The sequence below is a fragment of the Drosophila obscura genome, unplaced genomic scaffold, assembly GCF_018151105.1.
Source record: "Drosophila obscura isolate BZ-5 IFL unplaced genomic scaffold, ASM1815110v1 contig_150, whole genome shotgun sequence".
NCBI lineage: Eukaryota > Metazoa > Arthropoda > Insecta > Diptera > Drosophilidae > Drosophila > Drosophila obscura.
Window position 1 is genome coordinate 5705218 of NW_024542736.1, and position 26125 is coordinate 5731342.

General features: G+C 47.2%; 3 protein-coding genes across 3 annotated transcripts; 2 read left to right on the top strand and 1 right to left on the bottom strand.

The window, feature by feature from the left end:
* Nucleotides 1-466: 466 nt before the first annotated feature.
* On the bottom strand, nucleotides 467-1330 carry LOC111069632. Its single transcript, XM_022359777.2, has one exon. The coding sequence runs from the start codon at nucleotides 1293-1295 to the stop codon at nucleotides 555-557; it is 741 nt and encodes a 246-aa protein (XP_022215469.2). The 5' UTR covers nucleotides 1296-1330; the 3' UTR covers nucleotides 467-554.
* Nucleotides 1331-1697: 367 nt separating this feature from the next.
* On the top strand, nucleotides 1698-3921 carry LOC111069614 (prolyl 4-hydroxylase subunit alpha-2). Its single transcript, XM_022359755.2, has 8 exons — nucleotides 1698-1927; nucleotides 2001-2303; nucleotides 2373-2566; nucleotides 2634-2773; nucleotides 2855-3322; nucleotides 3385-3438; nucleotides 3510-3675; nucleotides 3746-3921. Exons 1-8 carry the CDS (start codon nucleotides 1722-1724, stop codon nucleotides 3811-3813), a joined length of 1599 nt encoding a protein of 532 aa, XP_022215447.2. The 5' UTR covers nucleotides 1698-1721; the 3' UTR covers nucleotides 3814-3921.
* Nucleotides 3922-6102: 2181 nt separating this feature from the next.
* LOC111069623 (prolyl 4-hydroxylase subunit alpha-2-like) lies at nucleotides 6103-9513 on the top strand. Its single transcript, XM_022359765.2, has 8 exons — nucleotides 6103-6417; nucleotides 7267-7508; nucleotides 7573-7875; nucleotides 7942-8141; nucleotides 8196-8326; nucleotides 8391-8882; nucleotides 8942-9107; nucleotides 9170-9513. Exons 1-8 carry the CDS (start codon nucleotides 6103-6105, stop codon nucleotides 9244-9246), a joined length of 1926 nt encoding a protein of 641 aa, XP_022215457.2. The 3' UTR covers nucleotides 9247-9513.
* The last annotated feature ends 16612 nt before the right edge of the window (nucleotides 9514-26125 follow it).

Below are 26125 nucleotides of genomic sequence, written 5' to 3' on the forward strand. Positions count from 1 at the left end.
ATGAATAGGCGGCAAAAGGCAAACATTATTAGTTAATGGCTATCCTGCTGTATCTGTATCTTTACTTTTCATATTGCGACTTCCACAGCCTTTTTGGATTCTCTGATTCTACGTATGAAAATTGTACAACATCCAACATCCGCCAAATCTTAATTGTTTCAAGGTTTCAGGCTGTAGTTTAATAAAATCAAAAAACTTTTCAGAACTTAGTAAAATTAATTAAAATATTAAATTAAAAAATATGATTCATAAATAAAAAATTATACTCCAAAAAATATGTTCACTCACCATTAAAAGCAAGAAAGTTTACAGATTCTAGAAAACAAAAGAAAAACAAAAAACATTAAAATAGCATATAAAAAATAAAATAAAATAAATAAAACAAAAAGCTTATAAAGGTAAATATTTCTATACAAATCAATAAATGTTATATAAGTACAATAAAATTATGTTCGAAAAGTGGAGATGAGAAATTTCATTGATTGATTTATTCCCAAAAGAGTTGATTCGTTAATTTTACACATATGAGTATGCAGTATGTATGTTTGTTTCGTCTATATATCGATTTGTTTGTTGTCGCAAAACTCCAGGAACCATTGGTACTTCTCCAGCATGCCGTGGATCCAGCGACCAAAGACATACAGTGGGATGGGCATGTACTCGCCCTCGTCGCTCTTGCCGTTGTAGTACGCGGTGATCTTCACGTCGATCATCAAGGTGGCATGCAGCATGTAGAGGATGCCGCAGCTGAGCGAGGCAATCGCCTGGCTGCGCATGAAGCTGAAGAAGGGATGGACGGGCTTGTCCTCCTGGTACTCGCCCTCCCCCTGGGGTGGCTCCTCGCCCGAGAACATGAGATGGAAGTCGTGCTCGGCATCCCACATGGTGGTGATGGAGATGAGGGTGAAGGCGCTGGCCGCGGCCGAGGACTTGATTATCTCCATGCAGACGGTGGGCGTGTGGCCCGTGCAGACGCTGATGCTCTGGAAGAGGGTCAGAACCATGAAGACGTAGAAGGAGACCATGTAGCAGTACTGCATCATCTGCTTCTCCCACGCGAACATCTCCAGATCGACGGCCATGAACCCGGTGATGTGATAGGCCATGCAGAGCATGTTGAACACATTCTCCAGGGTGTAGAACACAAAGAGAACGGGACGCAGGGCGCCAGCTGTTGTATTGGGGGGAGTGTTGCCCGTATTGCCAGTATTGCTAGTGTCCACTGGCATCGTGTCGCTGTGTCTCCTAAACCATTGATTTGCTTCGACAGTGTGTCTCGGTGTCTCCGTGTGCATTACTTTTGATCTAAACTAGAAGTTTCTACATTCGATAGATCCCTCATGGCCTACTCCACACCCACACCCACTCCCACTTCATGCCATTCCAATGAAACTCTTCTGCCCCACACTGTGGCCAGAAGCCACTCTTCTGCGCTCACAAGCGGCACGTTCTTCGGTGACTCGCTGCGCGCCGCTCGCTGTGCGGTCACGTCTGCGGTGTGCGGTCTGTCTGCCGAGGTGCTCTTTGGTTTAATTAAATGTGCGGTGGGTGCGTGTCGCTATCAATGCGCGCCGCTTATCAGTGGGCCAGATACACGGCAACAGCAGCAGCAGCAGCAGCAGCAATACGGGCAGCAATAACAATCATGGTAAGCATTTATCTTTGGCTGAAAGCTGCTGGCAACAGTTGGCTCTGGCACGTAGACAGAGCAAGACAGCGCCATGAAGAGGAGAATTCTACTTTTCGCAGTCTCACTGATCGCTGCCGGATTGGCAGGGTTAACAGTCCACGCTCAGGTGGAAGGGGAACAGAGCCACTCCACATCCGTGGCGGGAATGGTGAAGCTGCTCGAGGTGGAGGCACAGCTCATTGATGCCCTGAAGGACTATGCGGCGGAACTGGACAAGAAGCTGCAGGCAGTGCGCAGGTGAGCCTCCATTCTTGCCCCCTGAGCGGATCATTGGATAACTATTATTGGATTGGATGCTGCCCTCCTTCAGTGGCATAGCCAGCATGCGGCGGGAGAGCAAAGGGGCCCAGGACTCTATGGAGGAGTACCTCTCGAATCCGCTGAACTCCTTCAGGCTCATCCGCCGCATGCACCGCGACTGGACGCTGTGGCAAATGTTCATGGACGATCCGGTGGGTCTGCCGCAGGTGGATCGTGTCCAGGAGCTGCGCGATCAGATGCCCACCAGCACGGACCTCGAGGAGGCCGTCACCGCCGTGGACCGCATTCAGAGCACCTACGGACTGGAGGTGGCGGACATCAGCCACGGAATCCTCGATGGCAGGCAGTACAAGTGAGTGACCCCCCATGGAGGATGGGGGATGAAGGATTATTCTCTGATGGATTCTAATTTATTTTCTAGTGTCAGCCTCAATGCCCTGGACACCTATGCCATGGGACAGATCCTCTTTGACGAGGGAAAGTACGCGACAGCTGCTGGCTGGCTCTACCAGACTCTGGTGTGGCTGGAGGACAACAACAACAGCCTGCCTGGCCCCGAGGCGCTTTCCAAAGGGGAGGTGCAGGCAGTGTATGCCGAGACGCTCCTGAAACTGGGTAAGGTCCCTGCATCTGGCCGTGTTCCCTGCTCACCCACTAATCGACTGCGAATGCCCCCACACAGAGAGGCACGCGGATGCGCTGAAAGTTGTCAACATTGCACTGGGGGGCGATAAGAGGAACGACATTAAAATGTTGCTGAAGAAATCGGAAATAGAAACGCTGATAAGGATGGGCCCCGACTCCGTACTCACGGCACCCACGGTACGTACGAGTATGTCTGTGATAAGGTTTCATGGATGGGAGCTAAATTTACCCACCATCTCCCCTATTGGAAATCCACAGCTGAAGAGCCCCGCACCGCCAGTGGGCGCGTATGAGCGTGGGTGTCGCGGCCTGTTCCCCTCCCCGTCCACGGATGCCAGGCTCCACTGTGTGTACAACTCCAGCAACTCGGATTTCCTGCGCCTGGCACCGCTCAAGATGGAGCTGGTGGGCCTCGACCCGTACATGGTGCTCTACCACGACGTGATCTCTGCCTCGGAGATCAGCCAACTCCAGGAGATGGCCGTGCCAGGGCTAAAGCGAGCGACGGTCTACAGGACGAACGCCGCCCGGAGTGTGGTGGTCAAGACGAGGACATCGAAAGTCACGTGGTTCCTGGATACATTCAACGAGCTGACCATTCGCCTCAACAGACGCATCGCCGACATGACCAACTTCCAGCTGGTGGGCTCCGAGATGCTTCAGGTCATGAACTATGGCCTTGGAGGCCACTACGACAAGCACTATGACTTCTTCAATGCGAGCACAGTGAGTGCCACAATTCCTTCCATGGTATCCATTGCTCATTCATGAATCATTCCCTCCACTAGGCCACAAATATGACTCACATGAACGGCGATCGCATTGCCACCGTCCTCTTTTATGTGAGTTATCCCCTGCCCTGGAGATTAATATCCCAGTGAGACTTGAACCTTTTTCTTGCCCTCCGCGATAGCTGACGAATGTGGAGCAGGGCGGTGCGACAGTCTTCCCCAACATCCAGAGGGCCGTCTTCCCTCAGCGGGGATCGGCCATCATCTGGTACAACCTGAAGGACGATGGCGAGACCGATCCGCAGACTCTACACGCCGCCTGTCCCGTTCTCGTGGGCTCCAAATGGGGTAGGAACCTTCCACCGGATAGTCCCCTCATTTTCCCCAATTTCACTCTGCATCTTTTTTGTGTTTTTAGTGTGCAACAAGTGGATTCGGGAGCGTGCACAGCTCTTCAGACGGCCCTGCCTCAAGAGGGGAAAGTGAAAGTGATTCCAATGCTCATTTAAATGGAAATTGGAAATTTAAAATAGTTTAACAATGAATTTACCTCATTCCGGAATGGAACTAAATAAAGCCACCACTCTACACTCTCTACAGAAATCGGACATGCTGTCAATCTCAGCCATGATCAGCTAAATCAGTCGATAAGAACAATCCACAGTCAAGCATGCAACATGCTTAGATAAGTTTAATTTCATTTCGGAATACTCCACAATAAGAGGCACCAACCCACCCATTAATCAAAGTCTGGGCGAATGGGAATACCTGTCATATCACCTGTGATCAGAATATGAGGGTGAATCAGCATAGTCGGAACTACCCATGCCAGCAGCTAGGAAATGCCGAACTTATCTAAGTGCCAACTTAATTTATAATTAGAATTTAGGTGAAATGAACACGATAAATCCAAGATTTCGGAGCTCTATCGGAGCCACCGATAATCTGGGCCTGCAGATGCTCCTGATGCAGTGGAAAAACAGCGATTTTGCTGCCAATGATTAACATAAAATATACATTATGTATATCGATGTTGAAATATAACAATTATCTGGATTCTGCCCCATAGAAGCCAGAAGCAACTCTTCTGCGCTCACGAGCGGCACGTTCTTCGGTGACTCGCTGCGCTGTGCGGTCACGTCTGCGGTGGGTGCGTGTCGCTAACAATGTGCGCCGCTTATCAGTGGGCCAGAGGCACAGCACAATATCAGAGCAACAGAAGCAACGAGCAGGGCAGCAACGGCAAGTACGGGAAGCGAAGGCGAAGTCATGGTAAGCGCATGGTCCATTATCTTTGGGTGAAAGCTGCACATGCGACCCAGTAAATGCTCAACCTTTTTTTTCTTGTTTATATTTTTATTATTATTTTTAAGCTATTCAGTTTTTTAATAGCTGTTGAATTGACCGAGCAGATTCGATAGAATATACATACATACAATTTATTGGTAGGCGAAAGCAAAACATACATACATACATATGTAGTTACATATGTGTGTACATATAAAGTATGTACGATTATGACGATCAGCTGAACTGCAGGCCCCGTGCTCTATGTAGAGCATCTTAGAAGAGAGGGAGAAAAAGCTACAGAAAGAGAGCGTTAGAGCAGCTTGGGGGCTTGGGGCTGCTGCTAAGCTCAGAACGAACGTTAGCTAGAGCGCGAGAAAAGTGCAGGAACGAAGAAGACGGGCTAGATAGACGAAAGAACGGCAGCTGCCGTGCGTGGGCATATGCGAGAACAATGTTTTGTACAGTGTGTAGTGCAAATAACGAACACTATTTTGTGTGCTGTTTACAAACAGAAATCTGTTAAAATTTAAATGTTTGCATCAAAGGAAGCAGAAATGTCTTCTTTGTGGCCGCTGTGGAGCTGGAGGACGACAATGCACATCGCAATATTGGATCAATCCGATCATGCAGGACACATATGCAATCAACATAGTTTTTTTTTATCTCCTTTTAAATGAATAAAATGAGTACCGTGTATAAAATTAATAAATAATAATATCCATATACTCTGTGTTCATTCGACTGCCTTAATTCGATTTAATTTGTATTAATTATTGCACTTTAGTAGCTGGCTTTTACTTATTCCCTTCCATTTTTAATGGGTATGTGTGTGTGTGTGTCTTTTAGCATTTTTACACTTGGCGCATCATAGGCTTTTTCCGTTAAATGGAATATGCGACAATGATGCCCATAAAAGCCCTGTGGATAGAAGAAGACAATGATGCGGCGCAATATTGGCAAGTGTGGCCGTATTCTGTCTAGTATTTTCACAAAATACTGAAATTATTCGGGATATCGAGGGGGGGTATCGATAGCGAACAGCTGTTCTTGCCGCATCAAACAATAAAAACAAAGCTAAAAATTTATGCGACAAAAGATGCGGCTTTGGTGTAAACACCTCGCATCATTTTCCGCACCTTCGACAATGATGCGGCAGTGTAAAAAGGCTACTTCGGACGACGAAAATTGGAATAATTTTATATTCCGCTCGATATGGGAAAATACCATCGTTTGCTTTTCTACTGTCTATCGGCTTGTCTATTTTCCGAACTGGGCACGGGTCAGCGAAACACCTGCAGCTTAATTTGCGGTCGAACGAATTGCCTTATTGTTTCCATACGAATATCATCCCTGATAGATCGACGGCATATAACAATTTTAATTGACAAACAAAAATATCGAAACATTTTGCCACCCCTAGAAATAGCTAATACTCACATCGCTATCCCGTGCAAGCATTTAAGCTTTTGTCATATCGCTGCAAACATGGATTCCACGGACCAGGCACCTGAGGTGAATGCAGAGACGTCTGAGGTGAACGCAGAGACGGCTGAGGTGAATGCAGAGACGGCTGAGGTGCATGGAGAGACGGCTGAAGTGAACGCAGAGATGGCTGAGGTGCATGGAGAGACGGCTGAGGTGCATGCAGGGACGTCTGAGGACAACGCAGAGATCCAACCGCTGGTCGGATTCGCGCGAGGCCTCGATCCCGATGAGATTTTGGGAATCGCCCACACGGGAGAACGCCACCCCATTTACCTTATTAAGTGGAAGGGATTGGACAGCCAAGAAGCTGACCTGGTGACATCCGAAGAAGCTAGAGAGCGCTGCCCCCAACTCGTAATAAAATATTTTGAGAAGCGCCTTAGCTGGGAAAAACGAGTTTAGCTTCGACGAAATGTACATACACATAAAACAAAATAAAAACATTTTGTACACACATCTCTCGTCTCGTCTCGTCTTATTTTTTTCTTTCTATTATCCCTTCTGTTTCAGCTACGCTTTCTTGCTACTCACATGGTACATCCATACATAAATACATACATACATACATACATGTATGTATGTACATATTCGGTAAAAGCAAAGCCTGAAACACCAAGATGTTAAAAGAGGAAAAAAATGATTGGTACGGGCGCGCGGCGCTTGTACTCCAATTCTCTTTTGGGCAGAATTCGCAAATATCTGTTGACCGTTTTTTCCTCTCTGAGCAGAACCCTTCGTTTCTCTTCGCATTTGTTTTGGGTTGACTACTCACTGCTCTGAGTTGATCTCCTCTGGTTTCTGGTTGTGTTCTGTTCGTTCAATAACAACTCATACACATGTACATACATATACAGCGATCCGCGACTGCCGCAAACGGTCATTTTTTTCTTTATTTTATTTTATTTTTGTTTTGTTTTGGTGGTTTCTGTAGCTGCCTTGTGTACGAAAGCGAGCGTCTGGCGTGATGTACAGTGTGTACATTGTACACATATTAATATACATAATGTACAATCATAATTGACTTTAACTTCGAAGAATTTGCTAACCCGGTATTCAGCGTGCAACGATGTATGTCCAAGTAGGCCTTCGCTTCAAAATCAAAGCACACGGGAATTAATTATTCGTCTGGGAATCATCCCACATACGAGTAAGCCAAGCCGATAAACAAATATTAATTCACGATGCGGATGCGGATGCAGATGCAGTGCCTTTCTGCTGTCTTTGTGGTTCCTGGCCCATGTGGCAGCAGGATCTTTTACGCCGCCAAGCCCGAACAAGGCAGTGCGGGGCGAGTACTCCTTCTCAGTGGCGTCGATGAAGCCACTGGTGGAGCTGGAGACAAAGCTAATCCAAAACCTCGACGACTATGCAGCAGAATTGGAGCAAAAGGTGCAGACACTCCGCAGGTGAGAGCTGCTCTCTCTCCCGCGCAGTGGCAGATTCTGTAGGGGATTGCATTTGCATTTGCAGGCACATTGCGGAGATGCGAGTGGAGAACGAGCAGGCGCAACGCAATGTGATCCGCTATCTGTCCCATCCGCTCAGCGCCTTCGCCCTTGTCCGGCGGCTGCACCGCGACTGGACGCAGTGGCGGCAGTACATTGCGGAGCCGGTGGGCAGGGCGCAGATGCGGAACTTTGACGCCTGGCGGGTGGCACTGCCCACGCAGATGGATCTGCAGGATGCATGCAATGGGATAGTCCGCATGCAGGAGGTCTACGGCCTCGAGGAGAAGCACATCTTCGGGGGACAGCTGGCAGGCGTTCAGTACAAGTGAGTGGCCAAGGGAGAAGTGATATCCCGATACCTGATACCATACCCTTGATTCCCATCCGGCAGCATTAGCATGTCCACTGGCGACATTTACGCTGTGGGCCAGCACTTGTCGAGGACCAAAAACGGCACAGAGGCCATTCCGTGGCTGCAGGAAGTGCGGCGGCGCCTGAGCAACCAAACGAAGGAGGAGGACCCAAACGAGCCCCTGGTTGTGGACAAAGCCGAGGTCCTGTGGCTGCTGGCCGAGACGTACATCAAATCCAGTAAGGAGAATCCTTTTTGAGGGAAGTCCTAATCCTAATCCTTTGATCTTGCAGAGCACTATGCAGAGGCCCTGCCCATCCTGGACATCGCACTAAAGCACAAGATCGCCGACGCCGTGTTCCTGCGACGCAGGGAGGAGGTCCAGCTGCTGATTGCCAAGGAGCCCAGCACCGTCTTGGATAGCGTATGTGCCCGGCCAAGACTCCTCCTCCACAGCGCCCTCATGTATCCCCATTCTCCTGCCGCAGGACAAGCCCAAGGACGATCCGAAACTGGCTGAATTCAAGAAGAGATGCAGTGGCGGGGGATGCCAATCCTCGCTGCACTGCTGCTACAACTTTACGACCACGCCCTTCCTGCGCCTGGCGCCCCTCAAAATGGAGCTGCTGGGGCAGCATCCCTACGTGGTGGTCTACCACGACGTCCTTGCCGACTCAGAGATAGCCGGGATCATCGGCATGGCCGAGGAGAGGATGGCCAGGGCAACGACCATTGCGCAGCCGAATCGAACCTCAGCGCCCACCCGCACTGCCATGGGCGCCTGGCTGAAGCGCTCCAGCAACGCCCTGACGCGGCGCATCGCCCGGCGAGTGGGCGACATGAGTGGCTTCCAGCTAGAGGGATCCGAGCGGATGCAGGTGATCAACTATGGCATCGGGGGCCACTACATCACCCACAAGGACTGGCTCGATAACTTTCCGGCAACGATGGGCAATCGTATAGCCACAGTCCTCTTTTATGTGAGTCGAGCACCTGCCACCGATCCACCATCCCCCCTACTGATCCTCCTCCTGCTTAGCTAACGGACGTGGAGCAGGGTGGCGCCACCATGTTCATTAAGGCCAAGCACAAGGTGCTGCCACGGCGAGGCACCGCCCTCTTCTGGTACAACCTTCACACGGACGGATCGGGCGACTGGTCCACCACGCATGCCGCCTGCCCCATCATCGTGGGCTCCAAGTGGGGTGCGTACCGGCCATGAACGTAGTTTCTATCATCTATAGCGTCTATATCCATTTAATTGCAGTGATGACCCAATGGATACGCGAACGTAGCCAGATCTTCATCCGGCCCTGCCTGCAACGCACCTCCGCCGAGGATTAGCCCCCATTCAACTCCCATTTGGCACACGGACAAGGATACGACTGATACTAACCGCCAAGGGAGGATACGTTGGAGCAGCGGGCGGGATATCCATAGACAAACAAATTTCCGGCATAATCACTTTAGACACTTAACAAAAACCGACAGCAACCCCCTCCCACCAGCTACCAGCCATCAGCCATCACCATCCTCCGGCTTAAATGCCTTTTAAAATGCCAACACGGAAAAAAATAAAGTGCTGAGTGGTTGATAGTCGTCGTAGTCGTCCCTGGGAATGGGTGAGAAGGGGGCAAGAGAGCTCTAGGGCCGAAGGTAAACCCAAAGGCAACCGCAGCCGCATTTTAGCATACTCCTAGAAGGAGGACACGGACACTCCTCCTGGCGATGGAGATGGCGATGGCAATGGCGTCTAGTGTCTGACACCGCGTACGTGACGTGCAACTTAATGTTTCAATTAGAGGTGAAGTGGCGCCCACCAGTTACCAGTTGGGGCAGCATGTGGCACCAGTGGGGTGCATGAGGTTATCGTTACCGTTTCGCACCGTATCATCTCCATCGCATGGGGAACGGGGCCCATGTGCTGTGCAAGTATCAGTCTCTGCACTTATCTGCTTTTAAAAACTTTTAATAATGAACTCTCGCCCACCGCCAAGCGACGTGTCAGTGGCAGCCATCAGACCTTTGGCCTCCCCTGACACCCCACCACACGCTGACTCTGCAGTTTTTGTGTTTAGTCTACAGTTCTCCTGGACCCACACCTTTTTCTATGGGGGGACGGTACTTCCCGTATTTGCATGGTAGTTGGGAGTGCTATTTAATTAAATTTATTTAAACAAACGGAGAACAGGAGGAATCTTTCTGCAAGCAAGTTGCTTCGGCCATCGTTGATCGAATATTCCCAGAATATCCTCAAGTATTCTTCAATCATTCTAGAGGTCTCTGAGTCGAAGTGAAGCGATAAAAATGTAAGCAGGAAGAAATTTTTCCCTGCCCTGCTCCCAAACACCTTTTAATAAAGCGAAGCGCAGTGTCCAGCCATTCAATAAATAAAAAATTGCCGACATATGCGAAAAAGTCTTGCTGCTGAATGCTGAATGAATCAAGTGGCCAACGAATGAGACGAGACTCCATCCACCAACCAGAGGGACTTCCAGACGCACTTCTTACCCATCAGAGAGTTAGTCTACCCCTTGAGGGTAGCGTCCTCCTGGCAGTCGTCTATGCCTAGCCATCTAGATGGTTCGCCCACCGGAATTGTACCTAAAAAACGAATTCGAATTTCGTTTTGATTGTGTGCACTTTATGTGGTGTGTCCTGTGTGTCCCTCCTCTACTACTCATATTTATCTTGCCTGCCTGCCTGCCCTGTCCCCTGGAGCCACACGCCACACAGAACCACAATCGAGCCACAGAGATGATTACATATGCGCAGACCAATAATTTTGCCCAACGAGAACGTATTCTATATCCTCTCCTATGCAACAAGGTTAAGACATCCTTGATTCCAGGCGGCAGGATGGAGGATGTGATGTGGAGGCTGAGGGGGGCAGCATTGATTGTATAAATCTAGTAAAATGTTTTATATGCGCATCGAAGATGAATGCGAGGGGGCAAAAGGAAATGCGGAAAAGGGTTACATTTTGTGGTCAATGAAGGAAATATGATTTGGATTTTCGTTACTTTGATTACACACATTACATGCGAAAAATGAAAAAGTAGCAGGGACCCCGTGGACAGTTAGACACACCCCCAGACAGCACAGCACACACACACACCAAAGGGGTCAACCGATGTATACATACAAATATATATATGCTCGTAAGTATGTATATATTATATACTATATACATACATATCTACCAATGTACACGGCTACAACGTGTGTTAAATTTCAAGTTGCGGTCTGCGGTCCCATCGTAAAGCATTTGATGGGAGGAAATTGAGTTTTTCTTTTCATTCTTTTTTTTTCTTCTTTCAAGCAGCTGCTCGGACGAAAGAAAATGCCTGGCGGGCCCCCCCTGCCCCGTGCTCAGGGTCAATTGGGTTGCGAAAATCGATAAATTGATTCGAACACATTTAAATTTAAATGTCAGAGATCTCCCAGAGACATGCCAACGATCGATCGACACCTTTCAACACCTTCAAAGAGGCCGCAAGGTAAGAGCTGTCTCTATTTATACCTGAACAAATCACCAAAGTGGGGGCAATGCGCCCAATCAATCGATGCGATCGATCCAACCATCCAACGATCGAACGGAGGTGCTGACAGGTGCCAAGGCTGCAATTGCAGCTGCACTGAGACGAGTGCATTGTCCCCCTCTCGCGATCGTTTCACTTCACGGCAAAAAAAAAAAACCTTGTAAAATCAAGAATATTACCAGCTGAAAAATCATTTAAAAATTGTAATTGTTCTACGTTAAAAGTTATGCAAAACGTCTAAAGAAATTCTTTATTTTGTTTTATTTATTATTTTATGTATTTGGGATCTCATCTGCAGGTGCCACCATTCACAGTAGCTTCAATCCATAAGAAGCGAAATAAATCTGAGCTGTATGTGAATGTAGTCAATGGCCAAGTGAAACCTATATAAGATCTGTATTCTGAGCCATCATTGTCTGATATTAGAGACACATCCGAGAAGTGTTTATTTTACTTGATTCCCAGCAGAGTGTACGCCACACACAAACACACGATTAGCCTGAGACTGAGAGCCCAAGTCCAAAACTCAGACTCGGAATACTCGTGCCGGTTACAAAATTGATTAAACGGACAGTCAGTGGAGTGGATGGTCGCCGGCTCACAATCAATTATGGGATGACAAATTTGACATGTGTCTGTCTGTGTGTGTGTGGTGTGTGTGTACCGAAGAGAGTGGAATGGAGACTGATTGCATAATCTGGGGACAGTGGACACTGTCCAGTTGCCTCACAGATGCATGCAAATCGCAATCAGAATAGAGCCAGTCAGTGGGAAATCAATGCCAAAGTTGATTTACGTGTGCGGACTGATGGACAGACGGTCGGACGGACGGTCGTACGGCGAAAGGGTGGGGGGAAACAGCCAATTGTCCTCCAGTGGAGCGCAACAGTCAGTCAGTGGAGTCGCATGGCATGGCCATATCGCAATGATTCGAACCAGAGGGACAGACCCCGCCCGAATGCAGCTAAACGAATTATGTCTAATGGCATTTCAGGTTGAAATGCGATTAAAATGCAATTTGAAATGCAAAACATTTCCCCCACCTCTCTCCCGTTCTGTATCCCGCTCCAGCGAGTGTGCAAGTGATGAGTGTGGAGGGGGGGAGGACGACTCCTCTTGTTCGACACTTTAAGAGTTTTGCGGCGTCTGTCGTCTCGGCATTGTCTGGCCAGAGCAAGAGGCTGGCCGCTAGCCAAAAAATAGCCCTCCTCATTCCTCAGGTCTATTCTGTTAAGTTTTAGTCAGTTCTGTTCAGTTCTGTTCTGTTCTGCTCTGGCATCCAACATTTGTTATGTGTTGCGGTCATGTTTTGTGCTCTGCATCCTACGTCTACGTCTGGCACCTGGCTGACCGACCGACCGACCAAGCAACCGAGCAACCGAGCAACCATTAAGGGGCTGCGATAGATTGACTTCAAATGTTTTAGAAAATCTTAAATCGCGCAGCCCAGATTTATGTGCAGCCCGTGCGACAATTAAAACTCCATTGCGCTGACAATGAAGCCAGTGATGCAGGCATGGAAAGGCAGCGGGAAAAGACCAGGGAAAAACTATTTTCACAGTGCCAAGAAATTCGCTGTTGCCAGTTGCCAGTTCTTCCTGGGTTTTTGGGTACCTTTTGTGTCACCTCAGACCGCGGAGCTTCCCTCCCCGACGACAACGAAGCATAATTTATGCGTTGGCCAGACGCCTTGGCTATGGAGATGCAATTGGAGTTGGGGAAAGAGGATGAGGATGCAGATGCAGACCTGGCCAGCATTGGACACATTTCTAGACAAGCGAACATGACAGCGGCTATGTCGCTCGTCGTCTGCGCTTTGTTCTCTCTCGTCTCGCCGCTCCCCAAACTTCTCGGGGGGAAATTCACGTGGAAAAAGTGCAGCCAGCAGCAGCAGCAGCAGCAAACGTGTAAATTATTTTAATTAAAGAAGCAGCAACATCCAGCAGGAAGATGAAAACACACAGAAGGATGAAAGTCGAAGACTAAATGCCCTGGCACTGAGAGAGGAGAAGATCTGCGCTTTGGATTATACAGGCGTGGCAGGAGTACCATGACAATAATAGAGAATATATTTTTAGTGGGAATAGGTATAGGTATACATTATAGTGATTTACTTATCGATGTCAGTTCACAGTTGATGAATAGAAATCATCTGGGATAGGGAAGATTCTAGCTCGATAAAGGTTAAATGCCAAACGAATTTTTATTAATTACTAAATACATTTTTCTGTACTAAAAAATTAATTAATCTCCGTGTCATACTTGAAATATTTATTTCAAGTAAACAAAAATTTTCGTATAAATAAATAATTTATAAGTCATAATAAATATAATTATTTACTAACTTTGGGTATGATGACCTCCAAAATCGGAGTAATTAGACAATGCTTGACGAAATCTTTTAAATTCAATTTTACCAGATTTTGTTTGGATAATAAATGATTCCATTATTTCTAGGGGTTGAAAAATTATATAATATTTAGGATAAATAAATTTTCTTAGTAATATTAATACTTAATACTTAGTAATACTTATGTGTATATTTTTGGAACTCTTCGTTATTTAATGAGTGCCATCTCTAGAGTCCGCGATGCCAATTAGTGGCCGATCCCCCAAGGCAGAGTCGTTGATAGAGTATCTAAAACCATCGCCCAAGGAACGAAAGAAAGAGTCTTGTTGAGGAGCAGACAATGGCACGAGGTGTGTGCCGGGGCGGGGGAATGGTACGAATACTTTTAGGAGATAGAGTACGGAGTGAGTAGGTGAGTCCGGGAATGGGGGGGAGGGGGTTGTGCGAGTATGTGTGTTCGCTCGATTTACGCTTTGCATTTGTCATGATCTGTTTATTTTGATGTATGGCCAAGTGATTAATTTAAGCAGATCGCGGAGTTTCACTGGCGCAGCCACAGTCACAGCCACAGCCATAGCAGGCCACTTGATTTATTTCGCTCGATTTGCACTTTGTTAGCGTAGAGTACTCCCCGCTGGCTCCACTCTCCGCTGTGGAGATCTGCAGATCAGATCCACTTGCGAAATAAATGCAAACTTAATGGAACACTCCCCGTACTCTCCTCCTCACCCCCCTGAAACGACACGACACGATTTGCCGCCTCCTGCTGCCCCATTCAGGGTGGTGTGTGTGTGCTCGACATATTGATTACCGTTTTTATGGCGCCATCACCTGCCTCTCCTGTCTCCACTCATTTGCATATCTATAGACTCGAAAGACTGACTGGCAAACACTCCCCTCCCCCCGCCCCCTTGCCAATAGGTAAACCGATTCCAAATGGAATCAAATCAAGGCAAATGCTCGCCCGGCAGCTGCGGCTCGCACACGGAGCGAGAGCGAGAGCGGGAAGGAGAACGAGAGACACCTTCTTCCAGGGCGCAAGTATCTTTGTGTCTGTGTGTGCGTTGTGGTGTAACATCTGCACACACACCTCCGCACACACACAATTTGATTTTATGTTTGCACACGAAGCAACAATTTCATTGTTTGCAAAATAATTGCAAACCTTACCAGCAGCTGCGTCCCCCCCAGCCAAATCTCTGAATTCACTGCCAATCCAGGGGGGATGCGATGGGTTGGCTGGCTGTGGCACATGCCACACTTTTAGAGTGGAAATAAAAAGTAATAAAAAGAGCGAGCGAGAGCGAGCGCAAGTGAGAACCACTCACCCAAAGTAGTCCCAAACAATTAGCACGGAAACAATGGATCTGCAGTCGAATATTTTCGGATTTCGTCTGATGGTTGCCTAAAAATGGATTATTGGGGGCATTGCGGCATAAATTCAGTTGCACTCGTAACCGTTGACCGCCCCGCCCCTCCTGCTCCACCCACCACTCGATGTGTATGTGGCTTTCAACAGGCGGAAGTTCAGTCCATTTAATGCACGAATTTCGCGACACTCTCTCGCACTCTCCCGCTCTCTCCCTCTCTCTGTCTCTGGTCAAAATGCATCTGTAGCTTTTTTCCTGCCACCGGATAGCCGGTCGGCGGAGAGTGGCACAAAAAGGTGAACCGCAGAATGGTTTTGCGCCCGGCAACAAAAAAAAATATTTGGCACTGGAAACGCTTCCGCTTTTTGGGGCTTCCATCTGTAAACAGAAACAGAGAACCGAGCGGACCTCCTGAGCAGTGGGCTTAGGTAGGTTTCGGGCCCCTCCAATCGATACGATTCTGGAGAGGAATGGCCTGCGATTCTGCTCCAATAATGTAGCCATAATCTCTATCAAATTCAAGTGACTTTTATGGCTGCAAATCCGCCCAAAAGTGGCTACAGACCACCTTAACAATTACGCTTAATTTGAATAATCAAAAGCCAACAAGCGGCGTCAGAGGCAGCGGCAAAGGCAGCGACAGCGGCAGAGGCGTGCAATAAAAACTTTTGCCAGCCATCGAACCTGACGATAAATTGTCGGTGGGAAACAAAAACAAGCGCAACTAATGAAAGAAAATCCTTCCATCCGCCAGCAGGCAGAGGTATACAAAGGAGTAGGAGGCGGAGGCTTTGGCAAGGGGTACCCCTACCCCAGGACGAAGGTTGTTTTGTAAGAAACTTAATTGAAATAATTTCGGCAGGCGTTTCCCCCGGACAAGGGCGAAAGGGGCGAAAGCAGCCACTCGCCGAAAGTTTTACGACAAACTGAGCAATCAAAGCGGGGGTCTAAGCCCAAGGAGGGTGGAGGGTTGGCTGCATGGCCGGGTATTACCTTTAATATTCGATAAACATCAATGAAGTGAAGTGAAGTGAAGTGAAGGATTTGAAGGAGAACTTGTGTAGTGGAACACATGTAAATCCCATACCAGAAATCCCACTTCCCCCCTTTTCAAAGGGCTAAACTTTTGCAGACAACCAACTCCTTCGTTGCCTTGGGCTATTTGTGAGCCAAACTTTGCCCGTTCTCAGAAGGGATGCAGAGCAGAGCAAACCTGTTTTGTGCTGCTTCCAAATGGAACGCGTTGGAGCGTATCTCGCAGCGAGTCTAACGAATCGCCGGGGGCCGCCAGATATCTGCTGCAGCTCATTAGAATTCATTATAAATTTCGCAGGAACAGCCACAGGAAACAGCGAAAACAGAAACAGGGGATACAAGCCATAAACAGGGGCAGAGAGTTTCCAGGGGAGTGGGGGACTTTCCATTCTCAGACAGATAAATAATCAACACCTGTTTGCCAGTGGTTTCATTTTCTTTTTTTCTCTCCTTTTCCGCTTTAGTACAGAGTCCGAGATGGGAGGGAATTAGTGGGATACAGGGAAAAGTGCACCCAATGGGAGAATCTTCACAAATTATCAATAAAAATTACTCTAAACTTTATTCCAGTGTACTGTTGGTCCTGCTCCTGTGGTCGCTGGCCATGGCATAATGTTTCTATTAGCGGACTTCATGACTCTTCTGATTTATGCGTCGCATTTTGGCGGCGTCGCGTTCCACGCTGACAAATTGTGGCACGAACATAACAATTATGAGAGCATTTTGCTCGAACAAGTTGCTAAAATTCCTTACCAGAAATTAGTCAAGAAAAGGAAAATGAAACGGAGCAGCAAACAGGAGCAGAAGAGATGGGAGACAGGAGACGGAAGACGGAAGACAGGACTCGCATGGCTTATTTAACTTAAACGCAACTCAAAGAAGGAGACAGAAAGGGGCGTAGAGAAGGGGAGGAGTGGGGGAACTGCCGAAAAGTCTGTGGCAAAAGTAAACGATTAAAATATGCACAACACGAGTAAACATATTCTCAAGAAGTAAATATCCTCAAGGAACAGCAGCAACAGCAGCAGCAGCAAACGGAGCTCAGGAGCGCATGAAATGTATTTAAAATATGCCAAGTGGCAGACATTCCCTCAACCCCCACGCCCCTGTCCTGGTCTGAGAAGCACGTAGCCAGCCAGCGACGACAGGGAGCACACAATTGGGATGGAAGGACTCTAAGGAAGAGAAGGCCAAGACGAAGTCGAAGAAGAAGGAAACGAAACGAAACTTGCACGTGGGCACAAAAGGCGCAAGGTAAATAAATATTGTAGCAGAAGGATGCCTTTTCCTTGCAAAAAGGCACTCCCCCCCCCCCCCCTTTTGTGGCACGTCCTGGGCTTCGGGGGTCCTGGCGTAAGATACTTACAAGGATTAAAGAGTCACTCAAGTTAAATGCATTGAAAATGAACCAAAAGAAGCGTAAAAATGTTGCGCTCTCTTACGGAACTTGTTCAGCAATGGGAAAATCGGATGGAATAGGGGGGTGGCGACAGGGGGGGGTAACTTGTTTAAGGAAGTGGGGTGCTGTTTCCTCTAGGTGTACTGTGGCTGTTCTGCTCTAGGTACTTTCTCGTACTCGTACTCGAACTCTCCTTCTGGCACTTTTAATTTTACTCACAGTTTATTCAATCTGCTCGCTACGAGTACGAGAACGTATCTTCGCATCTTCGAGAACGTTTTCTGTCTCCGCTTTCTGGGTTCGGGGTTTCCCTCCCCTCTCCTCGCCACACCCCTTGGGTCCTGCCTCTGCTGAGTGGCAGTTGTTGATTTAGCGGTGCTTAAATTGAGTCGTATTAGTGGGAGTCGGATTAAGGCCCCCACAGCTCCTGCTTTCTACTTGCGGTTTTTCCTCTTCTGCTTCAAGTTGGAAGTTGAAACTGAAGTTGGGCGGAAAAAAAACCGTTGCCAGAGCAGCTAACCCAATTCACGAGGAGTAAGTGCATTTTCTTGGGTTTTTTTATTTAACGTTGCACTCTCAGGTTCCCTCTGAAACTGATCCTATTTTTCTATACTTTTCCCATTCAATAAATCTTTCTTCCCTTACTATTAGGTAATTAATAACAAATAAAATATAATAAATATAATCAAAACAGGTAATAACGAATACTACCAACCAACACGAAAAATCAACGAAATAAAACCAGAATAATAACAAATAATAATAAAAAAAAAACCTAGAAATAAACAGAAAAAAAAAAATAAAAATAAAAATAAAATAAATAAATAAAATAATGTAATAAATAAAAGTAAAATAGATACTTTTCTTTTTAGTTCTTCTTAAAGACCTTCGCTTCCTTGAAATCAATATCTATGACATACAATTGTGTCAATGAACCCCCCCCCGTTAATTAGAAAACTAAAAAATAGGCATGAATTACATAAATAAATTGCTGTAATAAAAATATAAAAATAAAAGTATATATGCATTTTTATTTACAGCTTTTGGAATTTCCTTCGCTTCACTTGCACCGCCCGGTATGGGGTTTTAATTCTTTCCCCCCCTTCTTTAGAATTTAACCCCCAACCCCCCCCCCCCCCTCCTTCCCCTTCCCCCCCCCCCCCCCGGTTTCCTGTCCCTATTTTTTTTTTTTCCCCCCCTTTTTTTTTTTTTTTTTTTTTTCTCCTCCCCCCCCGGCCCCGGAACCCCCCTTTCCCCAAATTTCCTCTCTTTCTTTTTTTTGTGTTTTTTTTTTTTTTTTTTTTTTTTTTTTTTTTTTTTTTTTTTTTTTTTTTTTTTTTTTTTTTTTTTTTTTTTTTTCCCCCCCCCCCCCCCCCCCCCCTCCCCCCCCCCCCCCCCCCCCCCCCCCCCCCCCCCCCCCCCCCCCCCCCCCCCCCCCCCCCCCCCCCCCCCCCCCCCCCCCCCTTTTTTTTTTTTTTTTTTTTTTTTTTTTTTTTTTTTTTTTTCTTCCCCCCACCCCCCCCTTTTTTTTTTTTTCTTCTTTCTTTTTTTTTTTTTTTTTTTTTTTTTTTTTTTTTTCTCCCCCCCCCCCCCCCCCCCCCCCCCCCCCCCCCCCCCCCCCCCCCCCCCCCCCCCCCCCCCCCCCCCCCCCCCCCCCCCCCCCCCTCCTCCCCTCTTTTCCTTTTTTTTCCTCCCTTTTTTTTTTTTTTTTTTTTTTTTTTTTTTTTTTTTTTTTTTTTTTCTTTTTCCCCTTTTTTTTTTCCCCCCCCCCCCCCCCTTTTTTTTTTTTTTTTTTCCCCCCTCTCCTTTCCCCCCCCCCCCCCCCCCCCCCCCCCCCCCCCCCCCCCCCCCCCCCCCCCCCCTCTCTCCCTTTTTTTTTTTTTTTTTTTTTCTCCCTTTTTTTTTTTTTTTTTTTTTTTTTTTTTTTTTTTTTTTTTTTTTTTTTTTTTTTTTTCCCCCCCCCCCCCCCTCTTTTCCCTTTCCCCCCTTTTTTTTTTTTAAAAATTTTTTTTTTTTTTTTTTTTTTTTTTTTCCTTTTTTCCCCCCCTTTCTTTTTTTTTTTCTTTTTTTTTTTTTATTATGTATTATGTGAACACAACTGTATGTATAATTTCTACTTTCACTTAATTACATATTAATATTTATTTATTTATATGCTCTCCCTTTTCGCATTTGAACCTTTCACTCACTTTTTCCCCCATTCTCATTTAAACCTCAAGTAGGCGCAATTAAAAACCAAAAAAAGACTCCCCGAAATGCAATTTGTTGGGGTGGGTGCCACTCCCCGCCTTTTACCTACACTTCCAACTGGGGGGGTTCCACTTGCATTTTCCATTTCCATTTGCATTTGCAATGTCTGTTATTATTGCTGTTGATAAAAGATTGCACAATGTTTACGCCCCCTGCTGCCACTCCTGCTAGCCTCACCCCTTCCACGTTGCACCAATGTGTTGCAACATTTTTCCCGAATGTGCAATGCAAATTTGCGGCCGATGCGGGGTAATTGCCGCTCATTATGGTCAGGCAAATGTGTGTGGCCGGCCATTCGGCAATTCGGCCATTCCATTGCCATTTTGCCAGAGTTTCCGAAGGGAAAGAGCAGCAGGCAGAACTGGCCAGAACCAGAACCAGGAGCTGATAAGACAAATGCTGCATCCACCTGCCACACCCACACACACACTCTCCTCCTGGCCATCACATCCCCCTGCCCTGCTTCCGCTGGCACTCGCTTTTAATGCAATTTTTACATTTCTCCCGCACCCAAAAAAGAGACGAGGAACAGGCTGAGGGACCCGGGGACAGTGCATCGGAACGGAACGGACTCCACGACTCATAAGTCACTTTAATGGGCTTTCAATGAGGTGTGTGTGCCGCGGGAGCAGGCTGTGGCAGTGGACAGGGGGCAGGGAACGCGGCAAACATTACGCAAATGCATTAATGGCATTTTAATGTTGAGGTATTCCAGCCGAGCGTCCATTCCGTGGTACACCCCCACCCCACCTGGGGTAAGTTTCTCTCTCTTTCTCTCTCTCCCGAATAAGAGAATTCTCTTGGACTCTCTAAAGGAATTTCAACAATTCCAAAATTACAAAACTATAAAAACAAGCGGCAGGCGGCGGAAAAACTTTAAATGACGATAAAACAGTTTGACAAAACTTGAAACCACACGAAATCCTCTGAAAAGGTAGCAGGAACAGAAGGCACCCCTCCTCCTCGTACCACTCCTTTCCACTTGCAACCGCAGCATCCACCCACCAATGTGGCACTAGCAGTGAATGTTCACACACACACACTGAAATGTTGCAGGGAAAAGCAAAGTAGGGAAAATGATAAATTATTTTTGAGCAAATGCCGCAAGAATTTTCTGCTAAGAAGCCAAAAAGTGTGACATGGTGGAGAAGGAGAGTCTGCACAAGGGGGAGGGGAGACATAGTGAAAGTGTAAGGAGGAAAAATTTGCGAAATCGTTTTCCATGAGATTTATTGTGGGCTTCGGTTAACCCAAAAGGTTCGTTGTCCTTTTGGCCCAGGAATCTGGAATTTATGCGACTGCCACAGCCACTGCGTTTGTCATCTCTGGGAACTAGAAGGGAATGGAATTTGCAAAGGATTTGCACCTACAAAAGCTACTAAAACTATATCTTTCGATCTGCTTTAAAGGCATCAATTAATTAGTTTAAATTTAATTAAATTTTTCCACATTTATAGAGAGACAAAGGAATAATATAAATATAGAAATGTGGAGCTCTAAAACTTATTCACATCCAATGATGGGCCCCGCCGTGCCATCTCATCACACAACCAACTTAATTTCCCGGAAAATGTCCACAATTAAGGGGGTTGGTGACGGCGGCGGGGGGTGGATTGGCATTGGAATTAATTCACAGCCACAGCCACGGAATGAACTTTGACACCTCATGCAACAATTTTGCGGTGGACAAACCTTTTTGGGACTTTGACAACTTTTATGTGGAAATCTCTCTACGTTCATTTTTTTTAGGTTTTTTTTTGGGGGATTGTCGCTGGCATTTCCACTTGGCATTTAATGAGCCCGGACCGATGTCGACAGCAACATTATTATTCCAAATAAAAGCGCATTATGCTGGATTATCAACTGAAAAAAAGGATAGGAAAGGAAAGCCCCGAAATGCGAGAATCCCCATATGGAAAGAAAGGTAGGAAATGCGAAAACTTAATTTCCATGTGGTATGCAGTATGCCTCGCCCCATTCCGCATTCCACTGTCCTCCCACTGGACATGGGATACATGGGACAGGACACATGGCACATGGGACATGGGACACTTGACCAGTAGTCTACCCCTCCGCCCATGCCGTGGCAACTTCCCCCTTTCAGCCAGAGGTTTGCTTAATGAATGTGCCGAGTGTCCTGTCCTGTCCTGTCCTGTCCGGAATCCTCTTCCATTCTGCTGCTGTCCACTGCCTCCATCGCCTCTGCCTCGCAATTAAATGTGAAAATGTTGAAAATAATTTGCATTACGTATGCGCCCCGGTCTCCTCCCTTCCAGGAACCCACCCACACCCCCATCCACAGGACTCTGGCCGAATCTAACGGCTTATCGCATGCAATTAAGGTAGTTCCCCGAGAAAAAGGGTTTTATTTGCTTTTTTGGGGAATTTAATTACTGCAAGGATTTAATTATGTCATCCTGCCCCCTTTGCCTTGCGGGCAGGGAAGGCTTAAGCTTAGTTGGAGTTTAGTTCCCCCTGCCACACTCTTGGGCCATATGTCAGCGGGGACACAGGACTGGAAGGGGCCTCAAGGCCCGTGCTGAGCTCCTGGCGAATTGTTCAATGAATCGTCAAGTATTTTTCCATGCCGCATTTGCATTGCTGGGAGCAGTCGACTCGAGAGGACAATTTGTGGATGACAAAGCCCAGGGATCTGCCACAGTCAATTTACCTGCATTGTTCTGCAGCCTCCCTCGCTCCCCCCACCGCCCTGGTGATACTCTGCTGGTGGTTTTTTTTTTCGCACTTTGAGGATTCTTTTCATGGTTTCGTTTCGCTGTGGGTTCTGTTCTGTTCTGTTATTTTAAATCCAGGCTCCACACACAAAAAAAAACAAAAAACAGGAGAGGAATCAACTCCTGTGCTGCTGCTGCTGCTGCACTGCGCTGACAATGAGCGGAAATGAATTATGTTTGGAGGCTCGACACCTAGCCAGGACCTGCTCCAGCTCCTGCTCCTGCCACTCCTGTGCATTGTGCGAGTGCATTTCGTTGCGTTGCACAGTGGCAGCCAGTTTATTGTTGCACGCAGCACAGGCAGAGGCAGAGACAGAGGCAGCAGCAGACAAATAAATCAATGACAGCGCGACTTTATTGTTTCGCTCGCAGAAATATTGCCTTTATATAAAATAAAACAGCAGCCCAATCCCCGCCCCAGCCAGGAGCAGGTCCTGCGATCGCGAATGGCTGATAAATAATAAAATACCTATAGGCTGTGTCTCCTGTCCCCTGGGTGTCCACTTGAGGGGGGGGTAGGTCCTACCCCTTTCTATATACGATATATATTAAATGGCCTGCGGTCTGGGCTCTGGGCTCTCGGCACTCGGCCCTGGTCTGGGGTTCGTTCTATTGACAAATTTTGAATGATGAACGGGGCAATAAAAATGCATTAATTGTGGCTGCCAGAGCGCAGGATAACCAGGATAGGGGATACCCTTTAACCCTTTAGAACTTCATCTGCCAGCTTCAATTATAAATATGATTATCCTTTGGCAACACTTTCACTCTCACCAGGAGAAAAGGAAACGGAAACATCTGCCAGAGAGTCCACTTCCAGTGGGCAGGGGCAGGGGCACAGGACACAGGGGGCTGCAGACGGAAGTTTTCCCAAGCAAAAACAAACTGCGAGGAAAACTCCATTCGAAAATTCGAAACTGAAACTCAATTTTTCGCACAACAATGCGCTCATAATTACTACAGGCAGAGCCAGTCTGTCTTTACAGGATGCAGGATACAGACTGGGTGAGGGGCGGGGCGGTGCTGAGCAAATCAAATCAGAAACTTAAAATCTTAAGGAAACAGGACACTGCCTCCTGCTGCCTAATACACGAGGAATACACGAGCAGAACTCATTCAATCGTCAGTTCCAGCAATTACACGCATTTTGCGCAATTTAAGCCAAATGCTAACGACAGGACGAGCCGACCAGCAACCGACCGACGAGCGACAACCGACAGGCGACAAGCGACAACCAGCAAACGAACGACATTCGACCTTTGGAACTGCACCTTCAAACAGCAGAGTGGCTTGGGTGAGAGGTGTGGTGGGGGTGGGGGGGCACGCCACTCCTCGCCTTTGATGTACGAACAAAAAGTACCGAGTGAAGTGGCAGCATACTGTAAATCACAAAAGTAACTTCTTGCCATACGCCTGGCCTGCCATACGGATACGGATGTCATCCGTTGCAGATCGTTCGAGCGCAAAATTTAACAATGACACACACACACAGACACAGATAAACACACACACAGACAAAACAGAGGGAAAGTTTTGCTCTGGGATGGACCAGAGAGATAATACCTAACACACCTAAAAACCCAAACAGAGATACAGATACACAGACATTCTCTGTGGCACAGAGGGGGTGGCAGGGGGCAGAAGATACTTTTGGCTTTCGGCCTTTTGGGGCAGGCAGCAACATGTTTGCCCCGGGATAGGGGCAGGGCAGAGATTCGTATTCGCATTCGCTCAAGCAGAAGCTGTCATGTCCAGCAGCAGGGATTCTCCACTCCGTTCCAAGGATGGAAGGGGGAAAAGGGGTGCAAATGAGAAGCGCAGATAGTGGGCTGGGGGTGTGTGGCAACACTTAAAAGTCACACGGGCGTGGCAAGTTAAATGAAATGCACAATTGATGTGGCCATTGTCCATCTCTCTGCCTATCTCTCTCTCTCTCTCTCAGTGTATCTTTCAGTGCTTAGGTCCTGCAAGTGACAGGATGTGCGTGTAGCACAAACCTAGGTGGAGTAGGAGCAGCAGGAGAGACACAGATACAGATACAGATACCTGCCCGAGGAGCGAGACAAATGCAAAGACAGCAAAAACGAAGCAGCAGCAGCCAAAGCCAAAGCCACAGCAGCCGAGTAGTGGCAACAGCTGTCGCCTTCTCCTGTGGCACATCCACTCCTCCTACTCCTCCTGGGGCAAAGCATATGTGTGGCAGCAGAGTGTAAAAATTTCAATCAATAACCGTAACGATAACATTGTCGGCAGAAGCACAGCACTCCACGTTCCACGTTCTCCAGACTGGAGATGAACGAAATAGACTCAAAGTATATGAATGCTGGTCACTCTTTTCTGGGAGGCTAGCATTAAATATCAAGAAATTAATAAATAAATAAAAGCAACAAACATAAACACAGTTACAAATTCTATAACCCATGGAACGTAAGCCAAACCACACAAATTTAAGAGCTGGAAGCTTTTGCACTTTAATGGGAATTTATATGACGTTTGTATATTTATTTATTTTATTTATATGCATGTATAATGTACATATAATTCCAATTATATACAAGCAAAGATTGAAGACAAAAAAAAAACTCTTCTATGCCCATTTATGAGTTATTTCCCCATCATACCCAGCCTCTCCCCATAATCATCATACCCCCCGTACCCTGGAAACATCTCCTAAACAGAGTTCGTGCAACTCTTTTTGGCGTACATTTGCAATAAATTTTGCCGCCTGTTGACAAGCCGCAAAGTATCCTTTAAACTGGCTAAGCCCGTGCCTCCCTTCCTTTGCCGTGCATCCTGCCGCAGGAGTAGGAGATTCTCCATTTGGGCTGGAGGCAGGGAACTCCAGCCTGGCAAACGCGATTTTTATCGCAATTCAATAGAGTTTCCGTTACATTACGCTCCTCCAATGTCCTCCGTGCTGGGTCCCATACTCTCCTGCTTCTGGTCCTGGCTCTGGTTCTGGTTCTGGTCCCTTTGTCTAGCTGCGGAACTAACAGCGCCACATTTTGTATCCGTGCGACGTGTCAACGTGTATTGCTTCCGTTCCCCCTGCTCCGCCCAGTTTCTCCTTTCTCTTGCTTCATTCTCTTCCTGTTTCTATGTGTGTGTGTGTGTTATTGCCTCTCGTTTGTGCACCTTGTGGCACGGAGACAAGAATGTTATTGAAATTTTATGTTGTCTGCGATTTCTTTTCGCTTCTCGCTGGATTTACATTTTCCTGGCAGCTGATTTATGGCCCGACGTGTGCTCCTTGGGGGAAGGATGAGCAGATGGTGGAGGGGGTGGGTAGTACCTGCTCCTCAAAGGATGCTCCCATAATTAGCCAGCCACAGATAATCCTCCCATCCCATCCCATCCCACTCCCCTCCACACCCAATCAGCAATGGAAAAGGGGTTGGCTTTTGGAAAAACTTTGTGCCTTTTACTTTTATTTTTGTTTCAGCTTTTAGCTTCCGCGGAAATTGAATTACGGCCTTTGCTCCGCTCTCTGAAATGTCAATCTTTGAGGGACAGAGACAGCGACAGGATGAGAGTGAGAGGGG

What these genes read in the sequence shown, in the direction of transcription:
- LOC111069632 (XM_022359777.2), bottom strand. Translation starts at nt 1,295, where the DNA reads ATGCACACGGAGACACCGAGACACACTGTCGAAGCAAATCAATGGTTT.
- LOC111069623 (XM_022359765.2), top strand. Translation starts at nt 6,103, where the DNA reads ATGGATTCCACGGACCAGGCACCTGAGGTGAATGCAGAGACGTCTGAG. An exon ending in AAGGTGCAGACACTCCGCAG is followed by an intron (nt 7,509 to 7,572) that starts GTGAGAGCTGCT and finishes TTGCATTTGCAG; the next exon opens with GCACATTGCGGAGATGCGAG. An exon ending in CATCGTGGGCTCCAAGTGGG is followed by an intron (nt 9,108 to 9,169) that starts GTGCGTACCGGC and finishes ATTTAATTGCAG; the next exon opens with TGATGACCCAATGGATACGC.
- LOC111069614 (XM_022359755.2), top strand. Translation starts at nt 1,722, where the DNA reads ATGAAGAGGAGAATTCTACTTTTCGCAGTCTCACTGATCGCTGCCGGA. An exon ending in CGAGACGCTCCTGAAACTGG is followed by an intron (nt 2,567 to 2,633) that starts GTAAGGTCCCTG and finishes GCCCCCACACAG; the next exon opens with AGAGGCACGCGGATGCGCTG. An exon ending in TTGCCACCGTCCTCTTTTAT is followed by an intron (nt 3,439 to 3,509) that starts GTGAGTTATCCC and finishes CCTCCGCGATAG; the next exon opens with CTGACGAATGTGGAGCAGGG.